Here is an 18,796-nt window from a genome sequence, read left to right as displayed (position 1 = left end):
ATATAGAAATACAACGCCCTCATTTTAATGTAGAACATCAGATTACAAAAAACAACACTGAACATACATATATTCCTCATTTCTATTGGTTTATGTAAATATGTGAGATTACATCTTTCTCATATGTAATAGATTATTTATTTTGTTCATTGCAGCTCATACTGGCAAAACAGCCTTCAGCAGCCCCGTTTTCTCCTTATGTACACATGTTTTTTTCTCTGAAAAGTAACAATCAAGGTGAAGTTGTTAAGTTAACCAAATGTTAGTTGAAAAGACCAAATGAATTATGTTACGAAATACACAAGAAATATACAAGAGTTGCAACTTAAGAGTTGTTATCGCGCAGAATTGGCCATGTTGTGCTATTATCTAGTTCACATAAATATTATTTTTCTATGTAGTAAAGAAAGTGTAGAAATAGAATGAAAACGCTTAATCAGCCTCGTCTTAACGACAACTGTGACTTTAATTGAAAGCAAACACAACCGTTGGTTGTTTGTTTCATGAAACGACTCTCGTGGTCTACAACAATCAGGCTGTTGCACAAACAATGTACAGCTTACATCAGGATTTGGGTCAACAGTAAGAGAAGCGTCCTCCTTTCTCTTTGTCCATATAATTGAACTTTGTCCAGCGACCTCTGACCTCCGCTTAGCCCGGCGGCAGGTGGCCCCCTGGGATCTGGTAGCTGTAACCCGGACACACCTTTTGTACCAGTCTGTAGTCGACGCTGTAGAAAGACACGTAGACGCAGATGACCCGGAAGGGTTTGGAGCAGGTCCAGGTGACGTAGCTCTGGGTCTGCTCCTGAGCGCACGTCTTGGACGGGTCGTAGTGACACGGCGTCACCTTCTTGTTGCTCTCCGTCTTCCCGTAGCCCGCCCGGCAGTTGAACGTCTTCGAGTCCTTCGGGTTGACCACGCTCTGACGCTCCAGATCGAACTCCACCTCCCTCGTGGGCGGGACGAGGCTCACGGACACGTTGCCCACACCCGTGGAGTTGTGGCGGAAGTAGACGCCGAGAGAGCCGTTCCCGTGGTCCACCATCTTGCCCATTATCAGAAGATTCAGTTTGACGGTTTTGATGTTTGAGTAAAAATCCCCCCAGCTGAACGTTGTGGAGAATTTAGACGTCGCTTGGACCTTCAAGACGGGACGAAGCTTTATCTTGAAGGAAGGGTGGGGTTGTGACCGTGAGTGTCCCCCAGGTCCATCCAGAAGTCCCCGCTTTGTTGGACCACTTAAAGGGCTGACGGGCAGCTCAGTGCTCCTGGTTTGAAGCCCCCGGCCTTTTTGAGAAGAAGGGTCCTGATCTCCGTTGAGTTCAGCTCTCTGGCTGATGGGGATGTTTGCGTGATGTTGCCCGAGTACCAACTATCCAGAGAATGAATGAAAGACATTTCAACATTAATAATAAATAGATAAGAACGATCAGGGATTCATGTTCCAACTCACCGAACAAAAGGTTCCTTCCAGGAGCATCCACACAAAGCACCGCCCGAGGAACATCTCCATAGTACGCAAACACGCGTCTCAAGATCCATCCACTCTGCACACCTGACCTTCACTCAGGAGGAGGCGAGCTTCTGAAAACGTCTGCATCCGCATCAGGCGCAGGTGGAGGTGGATCAGCCTTCTGCCGGCTCCACCGGGTCCTCTGACCGCGAGGCTTTGTTGGACCTGGAGGTTTTCTACACTTTGCTGTGATTGGCCTCTCTCTCTCTTTCCCTCTCTCACCCACCCCCACAGACCCTTTGATTTAACTGTATCGCTCCTGTTGTCCTCCCTTTGCTCTTCTTTTCAGTGAGAGAAATGCCCTCTTGTCATGTTTCGGGTGATGAACTAATTCGACTGACAGGAGGCCCACTGCTCCAACGTGATGCTGCCACTCTGTGGCCGGATAGCAAACTCCAGTCTGATAAATGGAAGAGACCAATTAAATGCAACTACGTGATAAATAAGTCCCCTGAAAACTCTTCAATAACATTAGTTATTTGTCTTTAAAACAATTAAGTTTGACAAAAAAACTCTTTCATTAAAAAATGATGATTAAAAGTGTGTTAAATAGCATGTTAAGCAAATTATACTTGTTACAAAGAAAAATCTCTGACCTGTAAAAAAATCATAAGAAGGATAAAAAGAAGTCAGTGAGATTGTGTTGTGTTAAGCGACCAGCCACTGAAATTTCGTCATCATTAAAGATTATTTCTTTCTTTCTTTCTTTCTTGTGCATGGCTGCAAATAATAATAACCAACAAAGACAATAACACTCAGCTGAAGCCGACCGAGCGGAGATTGGATCTCTTCTGCTACATGAATTCCCAGTAAACGACATTGTGTCATGAAAGAAAAGCGCACACTTTCCTTGTAAATTCTGGTAATTCAAGCTACAGAATAGCGTCACTAAATTGAAGGCAGCGATGAAATACGAGTCCAGAAAACGTAATTTAATTCCGTCGTGCGATGTAGATTATTGGGGGCTCAAGATTCTTGGATTTTCTCACACCTGCAAAATGTCCTGCATCTTCCTTCGAGGCTCAGGTTGCGTTGCAGGTTTTTGTTTTTCTGACGTTTCCTGGTCCAGAGTTACGGAAAGGAAGGAGGTTAAAAGAAAAAGGTTATCAATTTACCTATCCAGGGGAAATGTAATACAGCAACAAACACCGAACGCTGCAGCAAACAACCCTCAAACAATGCCAGGCGTTACTTGTATAAAGCCTGGCACTGCGCAGGGTTCTCACACCGATGAAGGGCCGCAGGAGCTAAAGAAGAGTAAGTCCATTGTTACGTGAGGAAAGGTAATTCTTTTAGTTTCTATTTTCTTAAGATATGATTTATCTGCTTGCTTCATATTTGTTTGTTACCATATAAATGTCTATATGCAGGACTTTGCAGTACATGCACACGAAAGTAGTTTGGTGTGCAGGACTGAGCATTTCGATGTGTATCCGGATCAATAGGAATTTAAATATCTAAATACCTTTGGCTCTTCGGAATGGACTTTATTCACTGCGTGTGCTCATGTGTACATGTTATTTGATTTGCTCTCTTTTAAAATTGAAATGACTTTGGTCACCAGCTTTGATGCTTTGGAGAATGGTGTCCCTTGTGTGGCCTGTGCTTGCTTTGGTCACGATAAGTAAGTATCGCATTCTGTTTTGATAAATGTACATTTATTTTAGTGTTTAAGTTAGTTCAATAACTGACTTTTTTTTTTCATTGTTAGCAGACTGAATTTTATCTAAATATATCTGTCTGTTTTCACAGGTACGGTTACTTCTCAGAATTCAGGTAAATTGCAGTTTGAATCCCTTAGTTAATTTTCCATGCTGTTACCATGGCATTCATACAGTCACAGTTTAGCCAGGAGGAAGTTACAGCATGACATGAAAAAGTGGCTTCTGATGGGTCAGAATATTAGAATATTATTTTGTGATTGTTGAATCACAAAACCACAAATAACACAAAAGACATATTTGGTAGATATGGTATAACATGGGTACGATAGGCTAGGTGTGCTGATCTAGAAATATAGAAAAAAGGAGGTGAAACATTTGACAATGAGACCACTATGTAAGGATATTACATTTTTTCTTAATGTCTTTTGTTAGGACCCCTCTACCCAATTGTTGGATTAAGAAGCGGAAACTCAGATGATGGAAGTTCTCCCCAAATTCTCCTGCAACGACCTTTTCCGTATTTTGGACATTCATATGATCAGATTTATGTATGTTAATATAATATATAATCCATATATTTTATGTTTTGTCGAGGAATCATCTTCTCATCCACTGCTTAGCAATTCCTTCCAATACAAGGACTATTTTGTAAATTGGCGAAAAATAACGTACTAATTGTTAGTGTGAACCTGTGTGAATTATTTCCAGGTAAACCATAATGGACATCTGACCTTTGACACACCTTGGAGTAGCTACGTACCTCAACCGTTTCCACTGTATGGATCCAGGGACATCATTGCTCCATTCTGGACTGATTTAGACAACAGAATAAATGGTCAGGTCTACTACAACCAATACACCAGCAGCAGCATCCTCCTCCAACAAGCTACGCGAGACATTTGTCGCTACTTCCCAGAATTGAGCTTCAGTGCCGAATGGGTGTTTGTTGCAACATGGAACGAGGTGGCTTACTATCCCAACTCTGGAACCGTAAGTTATTTTGTTCTAAATGAGGAAACTCATAGGATGTGTATTTAACCTTTCACAACCTATATTTACTATAATAAGTAATTCTATTTTCAGCAAACAACGTTTCAAGCAGTCTTGATCTCTGGCGGCCAGTACTCATTTGTGCTGATGAATTATGGGATAATAGCCCCAACACGTTCCAATATACAGGTCGGAGGCGATCAAATGATATGTGACTTGCTCAAATCTGAATGCAGATGAACGAAATCCCCAAAAATAATATTACCTTTTATTTATGTGACGTATCTATTTCCAGGCTGGCTATGACACAATGAACTCCACTCACCATTTCACCATCCCTGGATCTTTTTCTACCGCGGCATCAGGCAATGACGCAAATTTCCGCCTGAGGAGCAATGTCCATGTACCCGGTCGTTGGGCTTTCCGGACCGATGATGGATCAAGAGGCTGTATTTACAGGGGTAAGATCAAAACCAGAGGGTGGTCACCATAGGTGGTTCTTTACAGGTCATGTGGCTGTGTGATCATCACTCTAAAAAAAAATGTAAAAGGAGGACTGTTGAAAAAACAGTTTTTTAACTAAATCAACAAATATTTTTAATGCTGCTGAGACTTCTCAGTAGAAAGTGCATGCTGCTATTACATTACAATATGGCGGCATATAATTGATCTGCATTGCAAGTTCATTTCTTTTCTTTTCATGCCACAATAGTTCCCAAAAGGCAAATGGTTAATTGTTGTCCCAAGTTTAAGGCGGCTGGCGATATTTCTTGCGTGGCATCTTATTTCTCGTTTAATCCCCTAATCATTGTCACCATTCTACTGTTTTGAGTCTGTACCTTGATGTGACCTTTCGCTTCAATTCTTCTGTAGGTGAAACAGTGCAGCTGGGTGACTCATTCTGGAGTGACCGTACCTGTGCGCAGAAGTGCACCTGCACCTCATCAGGCCTGCAGTGTCACAGCAAAAGCTGCTCCTTTTCCCAAATCTGTCAACCCGCTGCCTTTCAGTTCTCCTGCCAGACTGTGCAGAGAGGCTCCTGCAGCATAAGTGGTGATCCACATTACTATACCTTTGATCAAACAGTCTTCCACTTCCAAGGCACCTGCACTTACGTTCTCTCTGAGCAATGTGGTCGTGGGTTGCCCTACTACAGAGTAGAGGGCAAGAATGAGCATCGGGGCAGCACCCAGGTTTCCTGGACACGACTGGTTAAAGTGTTTGTCTCTAATGAATCCATTGAGCTTGTCAAGGGACGTCGCGGTGCAGTTAAGGTAAGCAACTAGAAATAAATGTCACTTACTGTGACATTTTTGTTGTGGTCAAAGTTCCAAAGCTATGTCTTACCTTGTTGTTGTGTTTACAGGTTAATGGCATCTTTGCAGACACTCCATTCTATCTCAACAACGGCACGATACAGGTTTATGAGTCCGGGTTTTCTGTGATCGTCAGTACTGACTTTGGCTTGGAGGTGTCTTATGACACAAATCATTATGTGAAGATCAGTGTGCCCTACACGTACCAGAATGCAACATGTGGCCTGTGTGGAAACTTCAACAATGATGGCAGGGATGACTTCATAACCAGACAAGGAGTAAATGTAAACTCGGCTGTGGTCTTTGCCAACAGCTGGCAAGTATCAGGAGTGGACGAGCCTGGTTGTGAGGCGCGGTGTGGAGGTCTGAGCTGTGCTACCTGTACTGCGGCTCAGACTGCTTTATACAGCAACACTGCCCATTGCGGTATCCTCCAAAATAGCTCTGGACCTTTTGCTGCTTGCCACGACACACTTTCCCCACAGCGCTTTGTGCAAAGCTGTGTGTATGATATGTGTGTAGGAGAAGGATATCAACCCATTCTGTGCCAAGCTCTGAATGTGTACGCAAGACAGTGTCAACAGAACGGTATACAGCTGCCAAGCTGGAGGAGACAAGACTTTTGTGGTATGTCTGTCAGTCAGAAGACATTATTTCAAACAATGCTTGGGCTACAATGTTCATGACGTCGATAGCACTGTGCTTTTCTTTTGTCTAGAGATCCAATGTCCTGCCAACAGCCACTTTGAGCCCCAAGGGACCGCATGTCCAGCTACCTGCGTCAACCAAAATTCTACCCAAGGCTGCCCTCTTCCTGTCCAAGAGAGCTGCCTCTGCAATTCAGGCTACATCCTTAGTGCTGGAATCTGCATCCCTCATGCTGAGTGTGGCTGCCGCTTTGAGGGTAGCTACTACTGCTCGGGAGTAACTGTAATACTAGACGAGGACTGTCGGAGGCGTTGTACCTGCAGTTATGGCTCCATGACTTGCCGCCCCCATGGTTGTGGCCCACTTGAATCATGCAGGGTGGAGGAGGGAGAAAGAGGATGCAGACCCAACAGCTATGGCACATGCTGGATGAAAGGCCCAGGGTCATATTACACGTTTGATGGATTGACGTACCAGTATCCCGGCGCGTGCCGATTGACCCTTGCCAAAGTAATGGGATTGTCTAGTTACCCACATTTTGCGGTGACAGCAGAGAAACTGCCTGCAGGCCAGCAGGGGTTTTCTAGGCTGCTAAAGTTTGAGGCTATGGGAATACAGGTGTCCATTGAGATGGCAAGTAGCAGCAGAGTGATGGTAAGTCTATTTAATCGTTTCTTTTGAATGGTTAACAGCACACAACCTTTCTTAACTCTTGAGCATTTCAACTGTCCCTTCAGGTTGATGGACAGCAGATAAGACTACCATTCAGCTCGGCATCCAACCAAATCCAAATCTACCACAGCAGCATTCACAGCATCATGCTTCGCACGTCCTTTGGTGTAACTATACAGAGCATTTGGCCTCACTTTGTGCGTGTCACCGCTCCTGGTATCTACAACGGTTCATTAGGTGGACTCTGTGGAAACTACAATGGACAGCCTCATGACGACTTCCGCACACCCAATGGAATTCTGGTAAACAGCTCTCAGGTCTTTGGGGACAGTTGGCGGGACGGCTCCCTCTCTGCACACTGTGTGGAAAGAGTGAATAATAACTCTACAACCAATTACAATTCTAGTGAGTATTGTGGCATTCTTGGTTCCCCACATGGGCCGTTTGCCCAATGCTGGGCCATGGGGAGCTCCCAGCAGCACGTGGATGCCTGTGGGGAGATCATTAATGCCTCTAGAGATCCAGCATCAGCGCTATGTGAGGTCCTGCGAGATTACGCACTAATGTGTCAACAGAAGGGAATTGCCGTTGGACATTGGAGGAATGCAACTCACTGTGGTAAGCACTTTTTTGTGATACATGATACACGTCATGATAATGACGTAGCATAATAAATTGCTTTTCTCCAGAGCAAAACTGCCCCCAAAACAGCCACCCAGAAGTCTGTGGAAGCTCCTGTCCTTCCACCTGCCCCAGCCTCTCCTTCCCTTTCGTCTGTGACACCGTGTGCCAGGATGGGTGTCAGTGTGATGATGGGTTTGTCATCGACGGCAACCGGTGTGTGCGACCTACAGCCTGCGGATGCTATCACCAAGGACGCTATCGGCAGGGAGGCGAGCAGTTCTGGGATGGGGAAGAGTGTCAGAGTTTGTGTACCTGTAGAGGCACAACTGGGCTAGTCCACTGTATCGCCAACGCCTGTGGTCCCCAGGAGTCCTGCCGTGTGGTGGAGGGTGAGTTTGGCTGCCATCCCGACCCTCACGGCACATGCTCTGCCTCTGGTGACCCGCACTACCTCACCTTTGATCGCAAGGCCTATGACTTCCAGGGCACCTGCCGCTATGTTTTGGCGACTGTCTGTAATGACACTGATGGGCTTCACCAATTTTCTGTGGAAGCTAAGAATGAGCCAGTTAACGGGTGGCCAGTTTCAGTGACGGCAGAAGTTTTTGTGAATGTGGCTGGCTATCGTGTGCATATGTCGAGGGAGAGCCAAGGTGTGGTACAGGTGAGTTACACAAACTCTAAACGGTTGGAGACACTCTGACTCTCCTTGAATAAGGTGGTTGCAACCTACAAGCTATAATTGTTAATCCAATTTTCTTTATATATTGTGACAGGTGAACGGAGTAACTAAAAACTTACCTATCCTCCTGAATGGAAGTCACGTTTCTATCCACGCTAGTGGATTTCGCACATACGTCAGTGCCGATTTTGGCCTGAGTGTCATGTACGATGGATGGTATACAGTGTCTGTCTCTGTACCTCCAAGTTACAGGTGACTGCCATTTACTACAGCGCACGTTTCAATACTTTACGTTCTAAAAAAATGTTTTATTACACATTTTTTATGAATGTAGGTTCGATGTATAAACATATTTTTGGTGTCGTTACCACAGAGGAAAAACACGTGGACTTTGTGGTAACTTCAATGGCAATCCAAATGATGACTTCCACACCCAATCTGGGATGATGGTTACCACTCCACAGGAGTTTGGGACCGCCTGGAAGGTGGCAGGCAACTACACCTGCAGCGATGGGTGTGGCTCCTCCTGTCCACAATGCACCAATGAGCGACCTGCCAGAGCCCAATGTGACGTGATTCAGGCATCTGACGGCCCCTTAAGCTTCTGTCATGAGCTGGTGAACCCAGCGCCATATTTCAGTAACTGTGTGTTTGATGTTTGTGCTTCGCGAAGTGAAGACCAAGACCTTCTGTGCAGAGCCATTGATTCATACGTCAGTGCCTGTCAGTCCGCGAATGTTCAAATCTACCCTTGGAGACAGAACACCACCTGCAGTAATTCAACAATCTATTCATCATTTAAAACAAAGAAGTTTAGAAAACTGGTTACCATTAGAACGCACAAAGGATGTCCTTACTGGTTACCGTATCCAATACATATCAGGATAATGGCTACAAGTCATTATTTCATAACAATCTGATAATCACCATTTCTTTCCTCATTTATATAGGACTCGACTGTCCCGCAAACAGCCATTACGAGCTGTGTGGCATTGACTGTGGACACACCTGTGCCAGCAGCGTTGATGCCATCTGTGAGCCGGTTTGCTCTGAGGGATGTTTCTGTGATGAAGGTTTTCTCCGGAGCGGGACAAAATGTGTCCCCGTGGAAAGCTGTGGCTGTCTATACGACGGGTTCTACTATAATGTAAGTCATAAGGCTCTTCATGGATAAGACACCAGATTTGCATATCTGTTTCCAAGTAATTCACCTTAATAATTCAGCCTGTTTACAGTAAAATATCTTTTTTGTTGCGATCTTGTTGCAATCTTTTTTATGAAAACTTCACTATCCCATCTCCCACAGCAGTTTCTTCATCATCATCATCATCATTATCATCATTTTTAATGCGTCTCTTTTTCTCATATGTTACAGGCTGGTGAGTCCTTCTGGACCGAGCGGTGCTCCCAGCGATGTGAATGCCACGCTCCCAATGACCTTCGCTGTTCTGCCGCGTCTTGCACTAATGCACAAGGGTGCACCATCAGAAATGGCCAGCTGGGCTGTTTTGACCATATGTCTACGTGCACTGTGTGGGGCGACCCACACTACGTCACCTTTGATGGGGTACTGGCCCATTTCCAGGGCACATGCTCGTACATCATAACTGAGAGTGTGAACCACGGAATGAATGAAACACAGTTTCAGGTAGTCGCCACCAACAATCATCGTGGCAGCAAACGTGTGTCGTTTGTGTCAGCAGTGGATGTTTACCTCTCACATCAATCAGAGGAAGTGCATGTATGGATTGGACCCAATAAAAGAGTAAAGGTAAGCTCTTAATTGGTTTAAAGATGAACATCTTTCTGTATATCTGTATTGTTAAGTAACAATATCTGCCTCCTGTCTCTCTACGTCTTTCTTCCCACCAGGTAAATGGAGGTGAGGTGTCTCTTCCCACCACTGTTGGAACTTTAGCTCAGCTAGTAAGACAAGGAAGTTACATCGTGGTTGAGGCTATGGACTTGAGAGTTCACTTTGACGGCCAAAGCACCTTACTGGTCCGAGTGGACCAGTACCGTCAGAATCGAGTCACAGGCATGTGTGGAAACCTCAACAGGGATCCTTCGGATGACAAAGTTTTGTCCAATGGCACATTGGCACAAAATGACAATCAGTTTGGACACAGCTGGAAGTCATCGACAAGCCAACCAGGGTGAGATGTTATGAAAAGAAAAGGCAGGGCTAACAGAACATAAAGAAACAACAATACCGATATTGCAGAAGAATTAATGGAAAAAATCAAAGTCAGCTAAAGTGTTCAACGTTTACCATCTTTTCCAGATGTGGATCCACTGATGAAGACAGTGGGGACGGATTGAGCGACTGTCTCTTTCTGCAAGAATACTCAGAGCTCTGTAGTGTCATCACCAACAGTAGCGGTCCCTTCGGTGCCTGTCACGTGCAATCTGACCCACAGCCATTTTTCGGTTCCTGCGTCTATGACCTCTGCCTTTACACTCCAGCCAATGGCATGCTGTGTTCTGCAGTCTCCGCCTACGAGAGAACCTGCTCTGTTCTGGGGTTAAGCGTCCCTGAATGGCGCTCTGCTTTGCTGTGTGGTAAGTTTGCACTGGGTTTATGGATAGCCAAAGTAATATATGAGAGATAAAATCCTTAGGTTAACAGAATCACTTGTAAAGGGTATTTTCTTACTTCTCCCACTCATCCTTCTCCCACTATTTCAACAGCTGAGTCGGACCCCTGTGAGCAGCTGAACTGCACAGAGTACGAGTGGTGTGGTGAGAAGGACGGTGTGTACGGCTGCTTCTGTGATGAGCGCCACCATCGTTCCAACAACGAGAGCTACGGTGAGGGCTCAAAACACTGCTTTGTTCTATTGGTCACGGATGTGACATGCATAAGATTCGGCGTACATAGAACTCTTGGAACTCTCAAGCTGCAATTTGGCATAAAAATATCAGATTTTGTGGAATCACTGACGGCAGATTACGGCCTTAAATTAAGTATTCTTAACTTCTGCGTCAATTTTAAATGACTCTCCCTCTCTCTCTCTCTCTCTCATACGTAGACTCGTCCATCACTTGTGACAGTAGCTCGGCCACCATGTCCGTGTCGCGCTGCCAACTCTTTGAAGACGGATTCCCCTCCAGCGCCCTCCACCTCCGAGATGCCACGTGCAACGGGACTCTGCAGGGCGGACGACTGGTGTTCCAATTCGACAATAAAGACCAGCTTTGTGGGACAGCTCTCACGGTGCAGTCCACACACTTTTATTCTGTCAACACAGACTGAAGGAGGTTTTAGATGTTAATGGTTTTCATAATACGTGTTAAAAGTACATGCAACTTAAACCACTTTGTTGTTTAAATTTTGAAGAGCAACGGAACCCATTTCCTCTATAAGAACAGCATCCAGGGCGACGTGGACCCTCGTAAAGGTCTAATCAGCCGCCAGAGGAAAGTTCAGTTGGGTTTCTGCTGTGAATACCCTCTAAACCACTCTGTGTCCATGAATGTGGACATCAACCCCGTAGAGAGGTGACAATAACAACACCGTCGTTGTCATAAATGTTTTGTATATTCCCTAATAGCCACATTCTGCACCTTGTGCAAATCAATACATTTTAAACCAACAATTCCAAGAAATGATAAAATGAATGAACATTCAGAGAAGACTCTCTCCGTTGTGTCAATATGAATACTTCTCCCTTTTTTTTTTGCAGCATTGTGAGGAAGAAGCTTCCGTCGGGCCATGGACAGTATCATGTGAGAATGATCCCCTACCAGGACGCTGGCTTTCACTTCCCCCTGGCCAGTAACAGGAGCATAGACATGGAAATCGACAAAAGGATGTATGTGGAGATTCGGACAGAAGGAGTCGATGAAAGCCAGATCTCCACCCTTGTGGACTCTTGTTGGGCCACGCCAGTCGACATGAAGAGCTACCCTGTCCGCTGGGATCTCATAAGCGCAGCGTAAACAAGCTTTTGCAACTTGATGCAGAGTAGCACTCTGATCACAACGTAGCCTGTTTAGTACTTTATAGCCAACCCGGTTACATCGTCACTTCTTTCACCCTCCAGGTGTCCGAACCCAACCGATGGTACGGTAGAGCTGCTTGCTAACGGCATCTCCACCGTGGCCCGATTCTCCTTCAGGATGTTCACCTTCATCAACTTCTCATCCATCCACCTGCACTGCCAGGTCCACCAGTGTCTTCTGAGGGATGGCGACTGCACAGCTGTAAGTTGCTACTGTTGTTTGCGTGCGTGTTCAGTTCGGGTAGATTATCGGCGGAAGCCTCTAATGTTGTTTTTCTGCAGGACTGCCAGCCTGGCGACCACAGGCGAGCGCGGAGGGAGGTGTCCCAGGATGCCATCACGGGCATCTCGCTCGGACCCCTCACCCAGGCGCCACACGGGAAAGGTAAAACACTCTTATCTCCTGCCTCTTTTGACGACATTACACATTAAAATTAATACATTTTATAAGACCCTTAAAACGTGTTTTGCAGCCAGAATGGTGAATCCGAGCAGCGCCTGAGGCCAGTTGGCCCCCTGGTGACGCTGCTCGTCGGTTTGCTGGCAGCCAAATCTCTGGTGAAATATGATCCATATACTAAAACCAATCAACATAGATATTCTTTTGCATCGTATTTTATTTTCCTGGTCTCGTAATCTGTCTTTGTGGTCAGGTGATTGAGGTAATTTTGCTTTGTAACGCTAGAGGACGCCGATGTGCAACATTCTGAAGCTCAAGTCACCTTCCATATAAGATGTTGATGGGGTGTATCCTTAGTGTCTTTAACGATGTTCTTATCATAGATTTCTATCATATAAAAAGTAACAAAGCATGTATAATGAAGGTGAAACGTATAAAAGAAGTTTCTCAATGCACAAAGTATGGATCTCATTTGTTACCATGGAACTTTCACACTCACATAGAGGGTTTTGTGGTTGCTGTAAGCTGTTATTTAATACTGGGTCATGGCTTAATACCTGCGTACCACTAATGCATTTTACTATTACAAAGGACTAACGTTTAATGAAATTCAAGATGTTTTTAAATCTGAACATGAGGTTTTAAATTTCCCTTATTGACTAAATACAATTGGACTAGCCGCCACACACAGTTGAAATCTTTTTGTTGAGAAAATCCAACAATAAATTGAGGGTATTGCTATCGTGTAACGCAAAGTGGTGTCACATTGACATGAAGTGAGTGTTGTGTGTTTTCCAGACCATCCACTTAACATAATTTGATACCAATGGATAATTGTCTGACCAGATCCACATTATGCTGCCATTTTCAAAAAACAACAACGTTTTACCGTAAGCTTCTACTGTATTTTCAGAACTGACCACAGTTTGATTTACTGAAACTATTAGTTCACTGATTTACATCCCACTATGTTTACTCTTTGCCTTTACTTTTGGCATTATTAAGGTATAATTGCCAGATTATTTCCCCTTTAAGCTATGGTGCAAATGCAGAAGTGCGATAAATCATTGGACACATCAGTTACTCGACTGTTGAAATGTCAGCTTTTAATCATCTGATTCTTGCATGACCCTTCAGAACCTGATCCAAAAGAACTGCAAAACACTTACTGGGAAGTTAATGCTTTAGCCACCTTAACTTAATATTATCTCATCGCATGCACTCAGTCTAAACAATATAAAGTCAGTCAAAACAAGTGTCTCCATGTCGGGCATCATCATGTCAAGAATAGTGAAACAGCCCCTCCACTATGACTAAAATACAGATGAATCTTAAACAACACTCAGCAGCAGCTTATAGTGTGTACGTGTGTAAAAATTTGAGTGGTTTGAATGATCAATAATGAATCTGAGGATGAGATGCATCTTTTTTGGTCAATGTGCTATGAATTGTCCATAAAGTTGTACGAGTTTTTCTTTATAACATTAGAGGGCAGCACAAGATCAAATTCACACTTTTTACATGAAACGTTTTTGTATTTGGTGTAATCTTTATTGCTTTTGTGTTGATTATTATATTGAAACGATATTTTGTTTCTGACTTTCCTTGTTAATCGGAATTAAGTTATAATCATGTAATTTATTTGAGAAATATTTATTTTACGAGACACAATACTTTTAAAAGAATTTATCTGAGTCTGAATAAAGTGTCAACTTCCACCGTGAGAAATGATGCTAAGTAAGCAAACTCCTCAATGTTACCACGTGTTCTTTACACGAGACGTAACAATACCCACAATCCAGAGCATCCTCAGTAGTCCTCTGACGCTGCACTACTGGGGAGGTTAATCCTGTGGCTTACGTCGCATTTGCAGGCTTCTCGTAGTCAATGCGCGAACGTGAATGCGAGGGAGTGAAACGGGGGAAACAACACGGAGTTCACAATGGAACTGATTCCAGTAATCAATTAGCAGAAATCTTTTGTTGAGAGAACATGTTCGTCTAATGCAAATATGTCAAACTGGCGGCCCGCCGGGCCACATCCGGCCCGCCAGATGACTTTGCTATTGTGAGAATTACATTATAACAACGGGCCTCGCGCATGCCCGGTCGCTTCTGCTTCTTTTGTATCGATTCGATTCCCCCCCATCCCGATGATTCCCTTATTATGAAAGGTTTAGGAATCACCTACATTTTTACAGTAGTACTGTTATGTCATTTCTGTCATGGGAATTGCATGTATTATACATTGTTCATTCTGTACACATGGCATCCATTGTAGTCTGTCCATCCCGGGAGTGGGATCCCTCCTCTGACGTTCTCCCTAATGTTTCTTCCCTTTTTTCCCTCTTGGAAGGGTTTTTTCATTATTTGGGGAGTTTTTCCTGTGCCGATGGTGGGTTTCGGGACTGAGGATGTTGTATGTGTACAGACTGTAAAGCCCTCTGAGGCAAATTTGTAATTTGCGATTTTGTGCTATACAAAATAAAATAAAATGAATTGAATTAAATTGAATTATTTCTTCTTTTCAGTCCATTTCATCCACCGTTTTTTTAACACAAATTCACTAAATGGATGCAGTCCCTGAAGCTTCGGTCCCCTTGTGAACCCGCCCACACATGTCGCTTAAGTCGTACTTTATCTTTCTCACTTAACTGCTGACATTCAGTCACTTTATTGTGCCCGCCTTAGAGAGAAAAAAGAGCTTCTTGGGGAACTGCGTCGCCATCGGATGGATGGATGATAATTTAACATGCTGGTTTGGCAAAGTCTCAATAAAGAGGAGGATGGTGAGGGAGGAGGTGCTGGATGGGGAAGAGGGGAAAATGACTGATAGCTTGTTGACTTTTAAGAGATGCCGAGGCCCTCGGTGGACTTCATGGAATTAGCTCAGAAACCCCCCTGAGTGGTGTGTTGGGGGGGTCAGGAGCAGTCCCACCTGACGTTTGACCTCTCGTGTCCCCCTCGCGTCTGCACCACTGTCCACCATGCAGCTCAAAACGTAATTACGTCTCAACTCGAGTCCGTTTATCCCAGATTCCAGCCCCCGGTTATTTTTAAGCAGTAGAATTTGTACTTTCAGAAACTGGCATATTAACCATTGGTGTTTAACTTATTTAAGTTTAAGGAAGTTCATTCATTGTGATTTACAGACAATAAAAACAAAAGCATCACTTCATGGAAGCAACGGGACACTTGAATAAAAGCAAATCTTATTGTTCCTTTTTAGAAAAACAATGTACTAAATTGCTGTGATTAGCAGGTATACTTTGGAACTCACAGGATTCTTCTTTTATATACTTTTCCTGCTCGCGGGGCCTTTTGTTTCGGTCGGACCTCTCTTGATAAAAACACATCCAGCAATCTGCTGTTGCTGTCGGAAGTAATTTGATTTCCCGAGTGAATTCTATCCTCCTGAGAAAGCCGGACAGTCAGAGGACTGAAGCTGCAATCCTAGAAGTCGTGAAATTGACTTATAAACCACGTGTGAAAAAACTTTCCTCCATGCTGTGTTCTTTGTATGTTTATGTGACATTTCCTGTCCACCAGGGCGGAATGGACACCTATTTCTAAAATATTCCATTAAAAAAAAAAATCAGCCCTTCTGCTGTAAGTATACTAACTATTACGTTGTCTGTGGGCCCATGCATATTTTACTCATTCCATAGAAATCTATTACGATGAAAATGACATAATTATAATTTATGTTGTATGAGACATGCTGTTTCCATCAGCCGTCCATTTGAAATATTAGATCAGAGGTTGACCAGAGGGCTTTCTGCCGCCATCTGGTTCTGCTGTCCACCCATGACCGCTTCCTCTCGTCCTCAGACCTGCAGTCCTGTTTGCATCGACTCGCTTCCTAAATGTCTTACAGGCCGGGCTTTGACGTTAACATTTTTGCTCAATATGTAACTGATTTAGACAAAGACAAAAAGAGTAGCTCATTGCATCTAACTGGTTCAGAGGTACTTTGCTGTCTTTGTCCGTTTCGCCGCAATGCTTTTGGCCGAAGGAAACTTCATGGACCTTTATTGTTTATTATTTATTATTTATTGTCCGCTGTGAAGTTGCGTGTCCCAACTACAAGACTGACTTCTGAACGTCCTACAATCAGTGCAGTACATTATTATCGAAACGATGCGCGCACAATACAGCGTCAGCACGACAACGTGTTTTGCGTTTCCTTCTCAGGGTGCGGCGTGTGGGCCGGTACTCCTACATTTTACTCGAAAGCGCACCGGCACGGAATTGTTTGATATTCAATATCTTTGGAGAGTTAAACGATCTTTTCATGACACTTCAATCTCAATGAACTCATTTTTAAAAGTTAGCGTAGCACAGAGTCTGTAAACAGGAGGTAGGCTAACACCAAAAAGGGTAGCAAAATCCAGCAACTAAAGCTCTATTTTATAATGATATCCATATTAAAACATTTTAATGGTATAGTGCTTTAAAGGTATTTTACTTGATACAGAAACTTTAACACCATCACATCTTATCTGTTCAATTTGTACAAAATGTGATGTAATGACATTTGCCTTGACGCAGCTAACATGCTTCTTAAATCAAATTCATATTTTTGGAAAGAAAGTTTGGTAAATCCAGATTACAGGCATTTTTCTTCTCTCCGATTGACTGAAAATGCTTTCAGCTAATTTGCCTGCATGCTCTAATCAAGTTTGTCACACAAATTAGAAGGCCGCGGGTTGATGAAGTGAGTGATGAACTGTGCAAATGATGCTGACATCCCTCCAGCTTTCCCTTCCCCAACCGTGTCACCACATTCTCTCTCCTCCGGCCCGCCGCCACCCCCACGTCCTCGCTCCCTCCAACAACGACCCACGGGCTGTTTATCGACTGGCTTGTTCTTCCTGTTTGTGGTGGACAGAGACTGAAATAAGATCTGCATTGCCGAGGATTTGAGATAAATTGGGCAGCGGATCGTTGCTAACTCAATTTTCCGTCGGTTTCGGGGGAGGAAGAGGAGGATGGTTCCGTCGCAAAGCAGCAGATGGGATAACAACTGATTAACGTGGAAAAGGACGGGCTGAGCGTTGCTTTGAGCTGATTTGTCTTTTAAAACACTCTTGCGCATATTGCGATTCACCTGCACCGCGATCGAAAGGACCTGGTGTCATTGGCGGAGCAAAGTGTCACTCGTTAGGAAAAGAAAATTCCCACTACGACCACGATGGGCCCTGGACTCGACGCAGGAGCGAGCCGCCGCTCCCGTTACAACTCCTGGGAGAGGGGGGGGTAGGAGTCTGGGTGTTCATCTCACTCTTTTCAATATCCCACTTTGATCCGTCTCCAATCCCTGACAGCTGATACCGCAGCTGAACCTGACACCCGGCGCTGCCTCTGAACACATCGGGAATGGGGAGAAGAGAAAGGGATGAAGAGGGGCAGGGCCGGATGGCTGAGTATGTGTCGTTTTTGTGTGCCAGACAGATGCGATGGCCCTCTTGCTTAAACTGAGCTAAGAGGAGGGAAGGCCGTGGGGGGTTAACAAGTGTCCCTCGGTGCCACTGTCACCTGCAGGACTTCACGTGGATGCATAGTATTGGACATGACAGTTATGTGGGATTGCGATGAGCATTAGGACTTATATGCTTTTTGAGGCGCGTGGATGAAACCACGCCCCCGGAAACCTTTCCTAATCCCACGAAGGAAGAATTGATTAATTAAAAAAAAAAGGATTAAGTTCAAATATTTGCTGCTAAAAAAGAATTCAGAGCATGTCAGCAACCAAGGGAGAGCTTAACGTTCTCATAACTCTCATTTTCTACAGCACACTATACACTTAACCAGGCTAATGAAGCATCATGCAGGTTCTTTTTGTGTTTTCTTGGAAAAAGGGAGGCAATCACTAATGCAGCTTGCAAACATCACAGGCAAGCTGCAGCACATCCTGCCTCAGGTCAGCACAACTGTTGATGTTGACCGATTGGGCCTCTTGTCTGTCAGCACAGACCGTGAACATACCTGAACAATACAGTTTAGGGAAAATGACTAAATGTTCCTTTGTGGGATTCTCCACTGTCATTGATGGAATGAATTATTAGCATATCATCTTTAGACCAGGAGAGTCATTTATAACCATCCATGACAGATTCTGGCGTTTCCAGTACAATGGTTTCTTTATTCACGGGATACTATCCGGGAATAAAGCTTATCTTAATAACATAAAAAACACAAGGATGAAGTGGCAAATCCCACAGGCCCGAATGTCGAGATAGATGTGGGAAAGCTCCATGTCGTACTTCTGGAGTACAACAA

General features: G+C 44.3%; 2 protein-coding genes across 2 annotated transcripts; one reads left to right on the top strand and one right to left on the bottom strand.

Annotated features, from left to right (window-relative positions):
* Positions 1-122: 122 nt before the first annotated feature.
* Positions 123-1,660, bottom strand: LOC120819134 (neurexophilin-1). The gene is made up of 2 exons (XM_040176279.2): positions 1,456-1,660; positions 123-1,374 (listed from the first exon to the last, which is right to left on the bottom strand). The coding sequence occupies exons 1-2, from the start codon at positions 1,513-1,515 to the stop codon at positions 652-654; spliced, it is 783 nt and encodes a 260-aa protein (XP_040032213.1). The 5' UTR covers positions 1,516-1,660; the 3' UTR covers positions 123-651.
* Positions 1,661-3,083: 1,423 nt separating this feature from the next.
* LOC120819051 (alpha-tectorin) lies at positions 3,084-12,743 on the top strand. The gene is made up of 24 exons (XM_078103529.1): positions 3,084-3,139; positions 3,268-3,291; positions 3,612-3,727; positions 3,888-4,169; positions 4,263-4,358; positions 4,465-4,630; positions 5,043-5,443; positions 5,536-6,112; positions 6,204-6,787; positions 6,871-7,423; positions 7,495-8,093; positions 8,206-8,363; positions 8,485-8,885; positions 9,062-9,258; positions 9,487-9,882; positions 9,984-10,267; positions 10,396-10,673; positions 10,803-10,922; positions 11,144-11,328; positions 11,452-11,612; positions 11,798-12,049; positions 12,158-12,317; positions 12,398-12,500; positions 12,589-12,743. The coding sequence occupies exons 1-24, from the start codon at positions 3,085-3,087 to the stop codon at positions 12,615-12,617; spliced, it is 6,177 nt and encodes a 2,058-aa protein (XP_077959655.1). The 5' UTR covers position 3,084; the 3' UTR covers positions 12,618-12,743.
* Positions 12,744-18,796: the final 6,053 nt, after the last annotated feature.

This window comes from Gasterosteus aculeatus, chromosome 5, assembly GCF_964276395.1.
Source record: "Gasterosteus aculeatus chromosome 5, fGasAcu3.hap1.1, whole genome shotgun sequence".
In the NCBI taxonomy this organism is placed as follows: domain Eukaryota; kingdom Metazoa; phylum Chordata; class Actinopteri; order Perciformes; family Gasterosteidae; genus Gasterosteus; species Gasterosteus aculeatus.
The sequence above is the reverse complement of the archived record's forward strand: the minus strand, read 5'-3'. Positions and strand labels throughout refer to the sequence as shown.